At 26.7% G+C, this 19,065-nt stretch overlaps 1 protein-coding gene across 1 annotated transcript; it reads left to right on the forward strand.

Moving 5' to 3' along the window:
* The first annotated feature begins 786 nt into the window (after positions 1-786).
* LOC123304849 lies at positions 787-5,590 on the forward strand. The gene is made up of 5 exons (XM_044886413.1): positions 787-845; positions 903-1,431; positions 1,738-3,481; positions 3,629-3,830; positions 5,520-5,590. The coding sequence occupies exons 1-5, from the start codon at positions 806-808 to the stop codon at positions 5,588-5,590; spliced, it is 2,586 nt and encodes an 861-aa protein (XP_044742348.1). The 5' UTR covers positions 787-805.
* Positions 5,591-19,065: the final 13,475 nt, after the last annotated feature.

Genomic DNA, 19,065 nt, shown 5'->3' on the forward strand with positions numbered 1-19,065 from the left:
ATTATAGACGAGTCAGTGATTTTTAAGTATATCCTTAATAAAAATATTCTAGAACATAGGAAATTTTTTATAATACAAATTTTTTTTTAAAAATTTATAATATAAAAGAGAGAAAAAATCGTCTTGTATTCACAGTGTACTCAATACAAGTTTTCTAGTTAACTATATAGCCAACAATGAATTGTGAAATAAATAAGGTAAGTTTTTAATATAAATATTTTTCTATTTCTTTTATTATTTTTTTTTAAATTTTTATATATATTTCTATTATTTTAATAGGATTTAAATATTGATGATTTAGATTGCGAAATCACCAATCAATATTTATATATGATGGCTAAGAAAATGGAAGAAAATTATCCTCGTATAATTAGCAATGTTTCCCTCCCTTCCCTAAACTTGGATGATTACATACATTTTCCACCCCTAAAATTGGATGATTGCATGCAAACAATTTCTAATCCATTACCTAATTCTATTCCAGAAGTAGATCTAGATGAATTAGAAACATATTTAAATCTGGATGATTGCATGCAAACAATTTCTAATCCATTTCCTAATTCTATTCCAGAAGTAGATCTAGATGAATTAGATGTATATTTAAATCCTCCTGAGGCGGAAAAAATCAATCAGAGCACTTCATCAAAGGGAGCATTTGTGGAGGAAACACATTTAAACCATCATTCAATCAATCAACCAAGCACCTCGAAGAAGATATTTGAGGAAAATAAAGAAAATAGGAAGCCATACTATCGACATAAAAAACTTTTTAAATATTCAATCTACCTTGAAAAAAAATTAAGAAATGAAAAAGGTTTTATTGAAAAGAAACCGTGAAGAGACAGGTAACAAGTTTCATCATATATATATATATATTTTTTAACTTAAGGGTTTTGTTAAAGGTCTTTCTTCACACAATTCTCATCATCAGCCAACATCAAGAAGAGATGATAAACCATCATCATCTAATGATGGAGAATTTAATCTTCCTTCACGCTATTCTCACCCATCAACATCAAGAAGAGATGATGAGACAGAATCATCTGCAGATGAAGAAGAATTTAATCATCCTTCTCACACAATATCACAAACAACAGAATTATGGCAAACAGTAACAGCGTTCGGAAAAAGAGTATTTACAGGAGCACTTATCAACCTTGAAAACAGTAAGAAACTTAAAACTTTTTTTAAACATAAAGAAACATTAGTTAGGGGTAAAATTATGGAGTACTTATCATTGCATACTCTAATTAAAATTTCGCTTGCTATAAAATGTGATTTTATAATCAGAAAAGCTGATGCAGAAGTTGTTGATACTTTTCCTTTTGCATTAAAACTTTCTTCTTTTGATCATGCATCTGATTTTAAGACGTGGTATAATGAATCATTAAAAAAACTTGAAGCAAGATTGGAAGATTTTCAGTCAAGAGGGTCGAATGCTACTTTAGATAAAATATTATCTCTAGAGTTGAATATAGCAAAATTCGAACCCTTCAAGGGTGGAAGTTTTATCCCTCTGCCAAAAAAAATATTATATAAAAGAGCTTGCGTTAACATTAAAAATGAGGATTTTTTCTGCTTTGTATATTGTATAATTGCACATTTTAAAAATATAGTTAAAAATCCTCAAAATGTTACAAAATATATACCAGATTTTAATACATGCTGTATATTTGACCATTTTAACCCATTAGAATTTAATAATCGCGATAATTTTCCTCAAATATATGATTTTAGAGGTATTGAATTTCCAGTAAAACTAAAAGACATAATCAAAGTTGAAAAAAACAATGACTTTTCGATAAATGTTTACGGATTATCTGACTCGCATATTGTTAATGGACCTTTATATTTAACTAGAGAAAAGAAAGAGAAACATATAAATTTACTAATGATCAGTGATGGAACTAATTTTCATTATTGCTTAATTAGAAATTTATCAAGACTCTGTTCATCTCAAATATCAAAACATAAAACATCTCACCACATCTGCGATAGATGTCTTCAATATTTCTATGAAGAGCGAAAATATATTGAGCATTTAGAACTTTGTCGAAGCATTAATAATGTAAAGATTGTTTTTCCTTCAGAAAAAGATTCTAAACTGAAATTTAAAAACTATAATCGTAAATTAGCTGTTCCCTTTGTTATTTACAGTGATTTCGAGTGCATATTATCTAAAGTAGATGATGATGTTAACAATATTTCAAATACAACCTATTTCCAACAACATATAGCATACTCTGTGGCTATTCAAGTTGTTTGCTCCTATGATTCAAGCAAAAATCAATTTTTTGCTTATAGAGGAGAAAATGCATCAAAATGGTTTATTAATAAATTAAGACAAATCGCAGATGTTATTGAGGGAATATATAAAACTAAAGAACCAATTCGCATGACTGAGGAAGATGAAATATCATTTCAATTATCTTCGGTTTGCCATATCTGTGAGAAACCTTTTCTAGAAAACGATATTAAGGTTCGTGATCACTGTCACTTAAATTCTTCGACAGTGAATCCTTTATCAAATTACAGAGGTTCTGCACACGAAAGTTGCAATCTTAAATTCTCTCTTCCAAATTTCATACCAGTAATATTTCATAACGGATGCAACTATGATTTTAATCTATTTATTCATGAACTTGGTTATGATGAAGGTGAAATAAAAGCGATTCCTATTAATAGCGAGAGATACATTTCTTTTTCAAAGGAAATGAATTCATTACATGTGAGATTTATCGATTCATGTCGATTTATGCAAAGCTCACTTGATAGCTTGGTTAAAAATTTTGATGAAACTCAATTTCAAATACTTGAAAATGAAATCGGAGCAACCCATCCCCATTTGGAATTATTAAAACAAAAAGGAATTTTCCCATATGATTATATTACTGGTTGGGATAAGTTGGAAGAAAACAGTTTACCTGATAAAAGGGAATTTTATAATCAACTAACAGATAGCAATATAACAGATGAAGAATATGCACATGCTAAAGATGTTTGGAGCAAATTTAATATAAATAATTTAGGTGAATATGCAGACCTGTATTTAAAATGTGATGTGTTACTTTTATCATGTGTTTTCGAAAATTTTCGTGAAATTTGCTTATCAACATATCAGTTAGATGCCGCATACTATTATACAATCCCTGGGTTGACCTTTGATGCAATGTTAAAAGTCACCCAGGTTGAGTTGGATTTAATAACAGATATCAACATTCTAAATTTTGTAGAAAATTCTATTAGAGGTGGTTTAACCGTTTCAGTAAAAAGATATGCTGAAAGTAACGTTCCACATTCACATGATTATAATCCAAATTTACCGGAAAGTTATATTGTTTATTTAGATGCAAACAATCTCTATGGATTAGCCATGTCCCAACCTCTTCCAATATGTGATTTTAAATTTCTCTCTCCTCTGGAAGTACAGAATTTTAATATCAATACTGATGTGAATGGAGAGTATGGCTACTTCTTAGAGGTAGATATTGTCTATCCCCCGGACTTACATGACTCTCAAAACGATTTTCCCTTTTTGCCTGAACATAGGGTTATTAATAAACACAAGAAATTGGTTACAACTTTTTATGATAAAAAGAAATATATTGTGCATTTAAAAAATTTACAGCAAGCATTAAAATATGGCTTAAAATTAACTGCTAGACACAGAATTTTACGTTTTCGTCAATCATTGTGGTTAAAAAAATACATTGATTTGAATACAGAGAAGAGAACTAATGCTAGGAATTCTTTCGAAAAAGACTTCTTTAAATTAATGAATAACGCAATGTTTGGTAAAACTATGGAATCTGTGCGCAAAAGAAGAAAGTGTAAGCTACTTGTAAAATATGACGGGAAAAATGGAGTACGTAATTTGATCAGTTCTCCATACTGTAGAAAGTTTACAATTATAGGGGAAAATTTGATTGTTATCGAATTAAAACCGGGGGAATTAAAATTTAATAAGCCTATTATTGTAGGTTCTGCAGCTCTAGAATTATCTAAATATCCAATGTATGAATTTCATTATGGATTTATAACGAAATGGTTCGCATATGTTTTTCTTTTATATTCGGATACTGACAGTTTCATATATTACATAATTAGAAAAGATCCAATAAAAGAGAAAAATATATATGAGATAATGAAGGAAAATATTGAAATGTTTGATACATCAGATTATCCCCTAAATAATGTATATAATATCCCTAGAAAAAATAAAAAAGTTTTAGGGTGTTTCAAGGATGAGAATAATGGTCAAATAATAACGCACTTTTGCTCTTTAAAAGCAAAAATGTATTCCTTCATGCTGGAGACAAGTAATGTTGTTAAAAAGGCTAAAGGAGTTGTGAGGTCTTCTTTGAAAAAAATAAAATTTGAAGATTATGTAAATACTCTTTTTAACGAAGAAGCTGATGCTATGTATAGCGATATGTATACAATTCGAAGTAAAAAACTCAAATTGTATACATTGAAGCAAAAGAAAAAAACTCTTTGTTCTCATGATGATAAGCGTGTGGTTTTGGAAGATAGAATTCACACATTAGCTTTAGGACATAAGAACCTTGTGAATTAGTTAGGAAAATTATGTAATAAGATTAATATATGTATATATATAAAGGGAAATGTAAATATAATATGTAAAGGGAAAATATAAAAAATAAAACTGTTTAAAAAAAAATTTTTTATTGATTACTTTTTTAATTATAACAAATCTTTCTTAGCTATCCACTCTGAGCTATTAAAACCAAGCCACTTAACTAATAGCATATTTTTTTTCCTTTTTAAAACTTTTTCGACTAAATAAACATTTGGGAAATTAGTTTTCAATAATTCATATTGGTAAAATGATCCTAATATTGGATTTCCGCTTAAGTCTTCCAACAAATATGAATATGGAGATGTTGATTGAATTTTAACAATCTTAAAAACTTCCATAGACCAATTGGGAGTATATTTTTTTTCAAATATATGTTTATACTTGGAAACTCGAACAAAATCTCCAATGGAAAATTTTCTTTTAACTTTTTCTGTAGAATGATGATCATATACTGTTTCTAACAATTTGTCTTCATGTTCTTTGGAAACTATACTAGGTTTCATACCAATTGTTCTATGTTTACTATTATTATAAGTTTCAACAATGTTTTGAAGGATATTTATCCACTTGTAGGATCCATTGAGCGAGAATTGTTTATATAATAAGTTTTTTAATGTTCTATTAAAGCGCTCGATAATTGCACATTTTTTCGTAGAATAACTCGGATACATGTTAATATTATGTTTTTTCATTAACTTTCGGAAATGTGAATTGAAGAATTCTTTCCCTTGATCAACGTGTAAATTTTTAGGTGATGTGGTTTTCTTTAATATATTTTCAAATACTCTCGTTACCTCTTTTCCTGTTTTTGTTTTCAAAGGTTCACAGAAAGCAAATTTAGAAAAACAATTTATAACAGTAAGTATATATCTAAAACCTTTATTTTCTTTTGAATAATTTCCCATTTCTATTAAATCAGCCTCGAAGAGATCATTCAAACCAAATAGTTTATATTTGCGTCGAGGGAAATTTACTCTTGCTGGTTTATGAATTTCATTTACTATTCCCGTTTTTTCCATAATGGTTTTATTTTTTAAATATTTGCTTTGAAATCTATTTTGTAAATGATTGACTTTAATTTAATAAATCTCTATAAATAGGAAAAAAACTTATGCTATAATACCAAGTTTTCTTAATTCTGATAAAATGCTTATGATCTCATTTTCCAAACCTGTATTTCCTGCCAGTTTTTCAGCATTTAAAAGCTTCAAACGTTCAATTAACATATTAGGGTTCTCGAAATAAATTATTTTAGGATTATTTAAGCTACGATATGATATCCCATCACCTTCATGAAACAATTTTGAAATAACTTTACGATATTTAACACTTTTATTACCATCAATTTGACCATTACTTTTAAATTTTTTACGATGTGCATTTGTTAATAAAAGTATATTTTTATACGCATCTAAATCACTATCATCATAATTTTGAGAATTCTTCTTAAATAATAATTCAAGAAGTCCATTAGTAAGTTTAAACAATTTCCCATTAAGGTTTATATAATCCTTTTGAAAAATAACACTCGTATTACCAATTTTCCATTCTCCACCCCCTCCACGCTTAAAACCATAAATATGAGTCTTATCTTTTGTATTATCATATTTTTGCATGTAACTAAATAGTTGTGGGTTATATTTTTCTAGATCATCCTCTTCTTCTAATGTATCATCTTGCTCCATCTCGCTTTTAATATTTGAAATTTCACTTTTTACCTCATCTTTAATTTTAGATGATTGTGATATTTTTTCTGTTAGTTCATTTATAGGTTTTACAATGGGATTATATAGTGTTTGCAAATTTTGCTCCAACATCTGCTCACCACGTTTTAATAATAAATATTTGGCTCTTATATTTTTTCTAGCACTAATTATTTTTTGTTTAATTTGCTGTTCTTTGACTATTTTTTCATCCATAGTGAACAACCGATGATTTGCATCTAACATAATTTAACCTATATCTCATGTATTTATAACTATAAACTTATCAAAACCACATCTATAGCGTCCATCATTTAATTCAGATTCTTTGTCTATTACAATAAATCCATATTTATTTTTCCAACATTCTCCACAAATTTTGCATAGTTTTTCAAAACTCATATCCCCAATAACATGATTATCAAAAACATGTCTTAAATTCAATGTATCTTGTTTTAATAGAATAATTAGATTGCAATTGTCTCGCAAATTTTGTTTATGTGCTAAAGAATAAGTTTGAATAAGGAAAAACATATCCAATTTTTTATGTCTACCTCTTGAATAATAGTTTTTTATTACTCCTTGATCTGAGTTTGCATTTACATCATCGAAAATCACTAATGAATTAGGTTTTACTTCTTCAGTTGTGGGAAACGTTGATAAATCTTTAGTCATATACATATTAATACCTTTTAACGGTTTGATAACATCTTTCAACAATTGATATTTTGGTTGATCGATAGTATTTGAATAAATGTATATATTTTCAAAGCTTATACCATGTTTCTCAAATATAAGTGATAACAAAATATTTGTTTTACCTCCACCACTCGGTCCTGCTATCAAAGCTCTCAACTGATTTGGAAATAATTTACCATGGCGCAATCTTTGAGATTGGTTATCCTCATCAAAATTCTCAACTTTTAAATGTGTTGGTTGCTGTATGGTCTCCATGCTATAAATGTATAAAAGCTGTAAGCATAATTCATTTTATACCATTCTACATTCTTATGCAAGAGAGTATAGATGTTGCTGTATAAGGGAGGAGGATTGCTAAATAAATTAATTGATAAATTGCCGTTTGAAGCCCATATTCCAGGTTATAAATTTTGTGGACCTGGTACAAAATTGAAGGAGAAATTAGCAAAGGGTGTCAGAGGTATTAACAAATTGGATGAATTTTGTAGAGCTCATGATATTGCATATGATACATATAGTGATATAAATAAAAGACACGAAGCAGATAAAATTTTAGCAGAACAAGCCTGGAGTAGAGTAAAAAGTAAAGACGCTAATTTAGGAGAAAAGGCATCAGCTTATCTCATTACAAATATCATGAAGGGTAAAGTAAAAACTGGATCTGGTTTAAAAACAAGAAAAAAAAATAAAACTAATGCTGAGGCTAAAAAAGGTGGAAAGTTGCATATGGTAAAGAGAAAAATAAAAAAATCAAAGAAAAAGATTAAAAGAATTATACCAACTAGAAAAATTGGAGGTGCTCTTCCATTAGCTCTAATCCCTGCAATTGCTGGTGCGCTCACAGCATTAGTAGGTGGTGTTAAAACAGTTAATGATATAAGAAATTCTAAAAAAGCAATAGAAGAAACTATACGTCACAATAAAAAACTAGAAGAATCAGCTTTAAAAGGGCGGGGTTTTTATTTAAGACCATATCAAAAGAAGAAACCTTGAGTTTACTGAATGAGTTACCTATCCGAGCGTTAACTGATTTAGAATTAAATAGTTTTGGTAAAAAATATATTAAACACTTTAGAGGTGTATATATGAGAAATACTCTACCAAAAAAACCACTACAAAAAGAATGTGCAATAGTTAATCTAGCAAGTTCCTCGTCTAGAGGCACTCACTGGATTTGTTTCTTTAAAACCAAACGCAAAGTATTCTATTTTGATAGTTACGGATATTTACCCCCTCCTCTCGAAATAATCGCATATCTAGGGAGAAATGTTTTATATAATTACAATAGTTTTCAGAAAAATGGGCCAATTTGTGGCCACCTCTGTCTAGCGTTTTTACTTCATATAACAAATAGCTAAAAACTTATTAATATGGCTTACATATTTTCGTTGAAAGGTAATCAATCTGAAATAAAACAAGATTTTTTCCCTACAATTCAGTTAGATGGTAATTATTCCTGTGGAATGGTAAGTTTCATAGCATATAATTTGATTCCCAACATCGGACCTGAAAACAACCACTTTAAATATGGTAGTACATCGTATTATGTACCAACAGGTAGTTATGAAATGGAAACGCTTATTAAACTGCTTGAGAAAGAATTTCCATCAATCAAGTTTTCGATAAACTTAAATACGTTTCAAGTTGAAATTAGAGGAAAATACACCATTCATTTCGAAGTAGAAAATTCAATTGCAAAAGTATTTGGATTTTCAAAAAAAAAATTAAAACCTGAGATTAACCATACATCAGATTTGACTATAGAAATTAGTACTGTAAATACAATTCGGATATTATGTAACATTATCGAGGGTGCATATTTTCAAGGTGAAAAGTTAGCGATACTACATGAATCACCAATTATGGTTGATACTGGTTTTCGCATTGTTGACATTCCTAATGAAATCATATATTTACCAGTTAACACTAAAGAAATAAGTCAGTTGGTAATCAACCTTGTAGATCAAGAGAATCGTCCTATAAATTTCAGAGGGGAAGAGATTCTTGTACGATTGCATCTAAGAAAAGATGATTGACTTTAATAATAACTCAATAAATATTTGAGTCCACCACCAAAATGTATCATTAAGAAGAAAGTGATTAAACGTAAAACACGTGTGTCTAAAGAAAATATTAATTATTTAAAATCACTTGATTTAATAGTTTTAAAACAATGAATAATAACATTTTAAACTTAACAAATAAAGTATATTTTGATAATGAGATCACATCAAAAGAATTGATAAGCTATGCACCCTTCAGTGGTAGTAGTTTATCACATGGTAGTAGTATAAGAATTGGGATTCAAAACAAGGATGCAATCTTATCATTATCAGAATCTGATCTCTTAATACAAGGAACCATTAAAAAAGTTGATGATGGTAGCGCTGTTACTTCAGCGCTCATAAACAATGGAATTGCCCACTTATTTGAAGTTGTATCATATAAAATGAATGAACAAGTAATTTGCACAGTATATAATCCAGGTGTTGCTTCAACATTAAATGGTTTTGCAGTGCTCTCATCAGATCAAGTTAAAGGATTATCAAATGCTTCATGGATTTCTGATGGAAAATTAGATGGAACAAAGTTTAATTTAACAAAAGATGGAAATTTTCTTTTTACTGTACCTTTATCTCTATTACTACCATTTTTTGCTACATATAAAAAAGTTATTACAAATGCACGTCATGAGTTGTCTCTCACACGATCTCGAACAGATGAAAATGCTGTTAAGAGTGCTTCAAAATTAAATATTGATATTACTAAAATAGAATGGAGGGTACCTACAATTCATCTTAATGATGTTGCAAGATTACACATGTTGGATTTAATAAAACGAAATGTAACAATTAATGTAGCCTTTCGAAACTATGATTTGGTTACTTACCCAACTTTACCAACAACACATAAACATTCATGGATGGTGAAAACAACAAATAATCTAAATGCACCGCGTTATGTTATTTTTGCTATGCAGACTGATAGAATAGATGATTTCAAGAAAAATAATCAAATTTTTGATTTTAATGATCTATCTTCTATTCGTCTATTTCTTAATGAAAGACAATTCCCCCAACAAGAGGTTTTTTTCCAAAATTCGACAGGTGAAATTGCAACACTTTACGATATGTATCTTAGATTTAAATCATCCTATTATAATCAAGAAACAACTTATGAACATCCCTTATTTGATATCGAGAATTTTATGGCTTTTTCACCTATTGTATGCTTTGATTGTTCAAGACAAAATGAAATCTTTACAACAAATTCTGTGGATATTCGCATTGATTTTGAATGTAAAAAACCTATACCTGCTAAAACAACTGCTTATATGTTATTGATTTCTGATTCGCTTTTCGAATTTAAAATGCAAACAGGGGATATTAAACGAATAATATAAAAAGTATGTTATACAGATACAAATTATCATTTTAATGATGAGCATGCACAAGTTTGGTTACCACAAACTAGATAAAAAAACAGAGAATAAATTTTTTGGGTTAAGTGTTCGAATGAACGATTTAAAAATGGAAATCGATAGACATAAAGCAGATATCAAAGAACTAAAAAAAAATATGGTGACTCAATTGGAGGAAGAGAGAAACAATATCAAAAATATAGAGCATCAATTGAATAAAGAACGTGATAGTACCATAACAACATTAAGTAAATTAACTGGAAATATGAAGGGAAGCATCTTTAAAACAATGGCTGAATTAAATACGGATATGAAGAATGATTTTATGACTCAGAAAAGTATTCTACTAAAATCTATAAATGAAATTAAAGATGAAATTTCTCATTCAAAAAAAGATATCCATTCGTTACAAAGTAGTATAGATACATTAAAAGAAAAAGATATTAGTGCAATGTCGAATAGTATATCTATTTTACAGAAAATGTGTATTGATCTAGATAATTCTCTTAAAAATCTTGCCTACCTTCAAACAGTTAGTGCTAAGGATTTTGCAGAGAAAAATAAAAAGTTGCATGAAGAAGTGACTACTATGGCTTTTCTAAACAAGTTGAAAGTTATTCCATAATAAATAATTTTATTTAGCTATAGTTTTACATATATATATATTTCATAACATTATTGTAATTTAGATATTAATAAATTTATTTAGTAATAGTTTTTACATGTATATTTTATTACATTATTATAGACATTATTATTTTTAAATAAATTTTTTTCTTAAAAATAGCAGATTTTTTTTTTATTTCAATAAACCTCTATTCATTATCATCTATTCCACTGTCAGGTGAATCATCTTGAAAAATATTTAAATTTATAAGTGGAACTGATGTGAAAGGTTTGCGTTTTCTCTTGATAATGTTATTTTTCCTATTATTTGAAAACAATTTCTCTACCCTATATCTTTCGTAAAATATCAATGTGCGTCTTTCTATGGGTGCTAAGAGTAACATATCATCATCATTATCTTCTGGGTATGAAAACTTATATAGAGATAACAACTCTTCTAGATCTGATTCTTCCATTGTTTTCAATATAGGATTATATTTTTTAATTAAATTTATATAATATTTAAACGTTCCATTGGTTCGTAATGTTGCAAATAGATAAGGATGATGATGTATAACATAGTCATACATTGTCTCGAAATTAGGAAGTTTTTCCAATAGTTTCACAAATTCTACTTCATATTCTTTAAACTTGTTTTCATTTTCTTCGATTCTAGAAAAAAAAAAATTTTTTTTAAATACACATTATAAAACTACATTACAAAATAAACTTACATTTTCAAAGATGATATAGTATCCATTTGTAAAGAAAAAGTTTTTGATAACTAGAATACTCTTCTAGGGATATATATATATATATATATATATGATAATGCGTGTTACATTATTATAACTATATGAGGGGGGTATATATGCTTATTATATGCTTAAATATACTTACTTCATTTTACATGTTAAATTAATTTTATTAATGGTTGATAAGTTGAACATTTTCTCTACACATATATACACTTATTTGTGTGTTTGCATATAGAGTTCATTCACAGCTGGAATATATCTTCATATGTGTTATATGTTTACATACAAATCATTCAAGCTTGTATTCATCATCACACGATGGCAGCAATTAGATAATTCACTCAACTATGTATTTCATTGTCAGCTTCTATATTTCTCTAAACGATGGAGATGGTTTTATGATAAAAAAAAACTTTTGATAGGTCTAAGATACATATGTACTTGTTTAAGAAGAAATCATATATTGTATGTTATATTAATTTTTTAAAAGATGGAGGGAGCATCTTTGTTGAGTATATATTTTAAGTTTTAAATTTTTTTAAATTATTATTTAAAGAGTATTACAAAAACCACTTTAACAATGGCTCAAAAACAAGTTGATAAACATTTTCAAAATATTAAAAATCAAATTATGTGTAGATATTTAATTGCGTTAAATAAATGTGAATCCAAATTTATTGTCATCGGCATTGTACCATATGATTTATCAAGTGTGTTACAAATTAAATCAAATCATAATCAATTAATTACCTTTACTAAATCACAATGGAAAAAGTTCTTAAATCATCAACAACTTATTTTGGATTATTTAAGTAATATTAATGACTATCTGGAGAATATTGTGATTGATGATGTTTATATTTCTTCATATGTGTACTATAATAAGAAAATCATCAAATTTGCATCAAGTAATTCTATTATTCATCTAGGTGAAGAAACAATTCGACAAATGTTTGAAGTACAAAAAATTATAGATTGTCAATTTTCAATCTTGGACTCATTAAATATACAAGGATATATGGAAATGGTGAAAAATAAGTTTCATAATGAACAAAACCCACAACTAGACTTGAATGAATTTATATCATCGATAATTATTCAAGAAAAGAATCCAATGTTGAAAAAATTATTGTTGGAATTATCAATCAACCATCCAACTGCATTAGAAAAGATTTTACAAACCATGTTAAGATATTGTTCTTTAAACTATTATACAGATTTTTAAAAAAAAATGTACATTCTGAAAAATAAACAAAAAATAAAACAAACAAAAAAAATACTTAGATAATTTCTTTTTTTTATTATGAGTTGCGAAAATACAATACTTTTTTTTTTACAATTTTAATAAAAAAATTTTTTGTTACAAAAAATACAATAATTAAAAAAAATTTATAAAAAGTAAAAATTAAATAATATTATAGAAAAAAATTTTTAATATTATAGAAAAAAATTTATAAAAAGTAAAAATTTTTAATATTATAGAAAAAAATTTTTGCTGGTTGAACTTAATTTTTTTTGCCAGCTAGGTTTCTACACCTTACTGGACTTTTAAACCCCTCATTCAACCACTTTTAACTGAAACTAATAAAAAAAAAATGTTGTTTGAAATTTACCCTCCCAATATGAACTTTGTAAGGCCGCGGTGTTTTGAGGAAAACTAGGAGAATCCGTGCATACTCAACTGAAGGTTGGCATACTAAAGTATCAATTACCACCCGAGATTTCCTAGTCTTTTTTGGCACATCTACACTCAAGACCGCAAACTGCTACCAAGATAACAGAACTAATCCGTTTATTATAGTATCGGAATACTATAATAAAACAAAATATTAAAAAAAATAATTTTATATCCATAAATCAATAATCCTTATAATCCTTAGCCATTTTCGTCATATTTATAATATTATTAAAAATTTATAATATTATAGAAAAAAATTTTTGGTGGTTGAACTTAATTTTTTTTTGCCAGCTAGGTTTCTACACCTTACTGGACTTTTAAACCCCTCATTCAACCACTTTTAACTGAAACTAATAAAAAAAAAAATGTTGTTTGAAATTTACCCTCCCAATATGAATTTTGTAAGGCCGCGGTGTTTTGAGGAAAACTAGGAGAATCCGTGCATACTCAACTGAAGGTTGGCATACTAAAGTATCAATTACCACCCGAGATTTCCTAGTCTTTTTTGGCACATCTACACTCAAGACCGCAAACTGTTACCAAGATAACAGAACTAATCCGTTTATTATAGTATCGGAATACTATAATAAAACAAAATATTAAAAAAAATAATTTTATAACCCTAAATCCATAAATCAATAATCCTTATAATCCTTATCCATTTTCGTCATATTTATAATATTATTAAAAATTTATAATATTATTAAAAATTTATAATTTCTATAATATTATTTTAATTTTTAATTAACGTTGGTATACAAAACCAAAAAAAAAAATAAAAATTAAATGTTACAAAGCGAATAATATATATTTACATGAGGAAGCCCCAATATTTAAAAATTTAGTTTTAATGAAAACACGCATTAATAATTTTTACATACTTTTTTATACCATTTTAGCCTCCTCATTTTATATTTCATAATATGCCATACTTTTGTTCTACAATCTGTTTAGTATGGAGTATGGAAGTCTATACTCCTTAGAATTTCTTTACCAATTCCCATTAGCCCGATGGCTTCCTCATATTTATAATATTATAATTTCTATAATATAATTTCTATAATATAATATTATTTAATTTTTAATTAACGTTAGTATACAAAAAACCAAAAAAAATAATAATTAAATGTTAGTAAGGTTACAAAAAAGCGAATAATATATGTTTACATGAGGATGCCCCAATAACTTTTATTGATATCACTGTAAATAAAAAAAATTTAGTTTTTTAATGAAAACACTTTCCCCTTAATGGTTAATGATAATTTGTAAAATAAAATGCATATATTAATATAAAAACAAGATTAATTTTTACATACCATTTTAGCATCCTCATTTTTATTTTATTTATTTATATATCATAATAAGCCATACTTTTATTTTGTAATTTATTAAGTATGGAGTATGGAAGGAAGTCCATACTCCTTAGAATTTGTTCTCCAATTTCCATCAAGCCAACGGCTTCTTCATGAATAGAATCGCTATTAGATAAAAAAAAAAATTAGATTATTTTTTTCAACATTTTATTATTTTTTTTTTACTTACGTAATATTTAAATATACATTTGTTTCTTCAAGATTGCTGTAAAAAAAAAATATATATATATAAATATTATTATTTAGTTATAAAAAAAATAAAACATACTCTAAGATATTTTGTGGCTGCAAAATTGTTTCTCTGTAATAAAATTTAAAAAAAAATTAAAAAAAACAAACAAGATTTTATTAGAAAGATAAAAAAACTTACTCTATTTCAAGAATCATTTTTCTAATATTTTTGCTGTAAATAAAAACCAAACATTTTTATTAAAAAAAAATAATATAAAATAAAATGCTTAATTTTCACTTACTCTTGCTTGACAAAACATCCCATAAAAATGGTATAATTTATGAAAATTATTATTAATAGCATGCAGATAAAATATATTGGTTTAACCATTTTTTTATATTTTTTTTTACTATCTTCTTGAAGTTCTAGTTTGGTAATGATTAAATAATATTTTTCAATTTTAAATCTAGCTTCCTGAGGGGTATACAAAATCAAAAATTGGATGAGGTAATCACAAATTAAAGCATACGAATAACAATATACTTCTTTATTAGATAGAGCCCTCTTTTTGATTATTTTCATTACGTTAAAAAAATATTCATTTTTAATATAGTTAAATTTTAAAGATAACTTTTGTATACATCCATATACAGCTCTATATCGAGTAATTGATTTACTTATGTAGTTACGTTAGGAAATTAAAAAAAACCAGTGTTTTGTAAAATTCTTTTATATTATTTATTTTTTTTAAATTTTAAAAATGAAATTCATTATGAATAGCAATATTTCATATAAAACATACATATTTATCATAGAACGTTATAAATTTTTTTCATACCTCATATTACAATCAATATAGTTAATATTAATTTTTAACACTTACCCTCTCCACTTACACTTTTAAATTTCAAAAAAATCTATATAAACCAAAACAAAAGTTGCTAAATTTCATATTTTAGCTAACAATAGATTAATATTTCAAATCATGTACACAGCAATTGTAGATTTGCAGGGATTTAGAGATGAAAAAAAAAATAAGTTTATATTAAAAGAATTAGCTATTTTGAAAAATGGGAGAGAAATACAACACTTCTTGGTTAAAAAACCATACAACTGGAATTTGCTTGATTATAAATCACAATCTTGCAACATTTGGTTGAGCAAACATTTCCATAAAATCGCTTGGGATGATGGATTTGCACATTTCAATGATGTTAAATTAATTGTTGACGATATTTTAGGTGAATGTGATAGCATTTATGTTAAAGGGTTGGAAAAAGTAAAGTGGTGTAAGGATTTATTTAATATAAATGCAACCAACATTGAAGATATGTGGACCTTCGATGAAGAAAATTATAAACAGAGTGAAAATCAATATTTTCATAGATGTATAATGCATGAGGGAAAATGTGCAATCGAGAATGTACATAGGATATATAATTGTCTCCACCTTTAAAAAAAAAATGTATATGAAAGTATTAAAAAAAAATGCCTCTTAATAATTTTATTCTATAATAATAAATAATGATACAATGTAAAACTAACATTCAGTAAACACTTTTTTTTGATTGTTTATTAATAGCATATACAATGTTAAAAATTAATATATACAAATCGTGTGTTATTTATTATTAGTCATATAAAAATTTATTGTATACCCTATGTTAATATTATACCCCATGTATGTTAACTTGTAAAAAATCTTTGAATAATATGTCTAAGAGGAGGGGAGGATTTATAAGTTATATAAAAGATCACATGTTGAGCTATAAAATTTATAAATCTAAGCGAATCATGATTGCCGCTTTACGCAAGTTAACAATTGATTCTCTTAATAATGAGTTAGAAGAAAATGAATATAATGTGCATCTAGAGTTCTACATTGTTGCACTTCGATATGGAAATTTGGAGTTGATAGATTACATTTTAGCAAAATATCCTAGGTTTATTCTATCAAGCTTTTTATCAATGGCTGTTAAACGAAATCACTGTCATATCATCGATTGTTTAATTGAATATAAAATAAAACATATTCACCAACTTAATCGGAAATTTAAAAAAAATAAAAAATATATTCAATGAGTCTTCAGAATTCGATGGGGCTATTGAACTATTTTTAAAGAAGAAAAGCTTAGAGGAATATTTACAGGATGGTTTAATTGCATGCATAAGGTATGGACGAGTTAAAGCATTAGAATGTATTTTTAATACATGCAAAGAAAAAAACATTGAATTGAAATTTTATCCTTTCACAAAAAATATGGATACTTGGAAATGGTTGATGGAGAAAATTAAGTCACCTGTAACTGAAAAAGGGGTATTTATTACTGAAAACGAGTACGATGTTTGTGGAAATGAAGATAACTCACCAAGCAACAATGTCTATGATTATTTAAAAATTAAAGAATTCATAATTAATAATGTTTTATGTAATTAGTATTTACAAATAAAAAATTTTATATATGTTTAAAAAAAAATACTTTACTTTGATTTAATCACCTTTTCTAAAATTTATATAAAAAATAATTAATATTACCAAAATAAGTTTTTAACCTTAATTAATAATTAATATAAGTTCATTCATCTTAATATTTTTTATTAAGTATATATTTAAAAATCAGTGAAGCGTCTATAACTAACATTGGCAAAATAAGTTGTTCACCTTAATTAATATAATCATAAATATTTCCATTAATTATATATTCAAAAATTAATTCTAAGTTCATTCATCTTAATAAATATTTCCATTAATTATATATTCAAAAATTAATTCTAAGTTCATTCATCTTAATATTTTTTATTAAGTATATATAACTAACATTGACAAAAAATAGGTTGTTCACCTTAATTAATATATTCATAAATATTTCCATTAATTATATATTCAAAAAAATATTTGGTTTTACTTTATATAAGATAAATTTTACTATACTAGTAAACTTGGCCGTGGTGTAGTGGTTAGCACATCTTCTTACCATTCAGAAAACCTACGGTTCGAAACCCAAGCAAGTCATTTAGTTTTTTAAAAAAAATCCATACTTTGTAAAGTCTTGTATCATCATCGAGAGTTCAATGAACCATCCAATACGTCATCCGAAAAATGCACTACAAAAAAAATGCACTACAAAAAAGTGCATCAAAACAAAAAAAAGTGCACTCTCAAAGAATGCATCAAATCTAGGTCACCCAAGGCCATTCAAGTCTAGGTCACCCAAGGCCATTCAAATCTAGGTCACCCAAGGCCATTCAAATCTAGGTCACCCAAGGCCATTCAAATCTAGGCCATGACCTAGAAGGCTTGAAACCCCATTTTCTACCTACTCTTTAGATAATAATATTTTATCATTTTGTGAATCGAATCGAATAATTTTAATCATCTCTTTTTAATTTATATTACAGATTACTTGAATAATTTTCCGGCATTTAATAGAAAACATCTAGCATTGTACTTCAATATACTGGCAAGTATTTTAATTCAAGTGATAATTATTAACTGTGAAAATATTGATTACAAAGAAATTAATTATCTAAGTTAATTAATAAATAATAAATAATGAAATATTCAATAAGAAACATTATTTAGTTTAGATTAATAATTAATGTATTTTACAATGATTAATTGTAAACTATATTAATACTTGGCAAGTCCAAAATTAGTTCATTCACGAAAATCATGAATACTATCAAAAAATCAAATTCTTTTGAAGACATTTTACAGCATGTTCTATAATTTAAATGTTACTTATTTGTGATTTTTTTCATTTTAGTTGCGATGCCGATGACTAATGCAGAAATTTGTCGGCGTTACCGAAAGCGCAAAAAATCTAAATCGGAAGGAAATATATCTACAGCAGAACCCAAGCGACCTTATGAACAACGGCAACAAACATGTAACATGGATTCAAACCAAGCTGCAACTCCTGAGCCTCGATCAGAATCTGTTAATATTACAGTGAATCAAGTTGATGAAAATTTCAATATTTTTACGTTAATAAAATATTTTTTATTTAAACAAAATCTTTTTGATTGATTTTAATATTTATTGTCGATTACTA

The sequence above is a fragment of the Chrysoperla carnea genome, unplaced genomic scaffold (genome assembly GCF_905475395.1).
Source record: "Chrysoperla carnea unplaced genomic scaffold, inChrCarn1.1, whole genome shotgun sequence".
NCBI lineage: Eukaryota > Metazoa > Arthropoda > Insecta > Neuroptera > Chrysopidae > Chrysoperla > Chrysoperla carnea.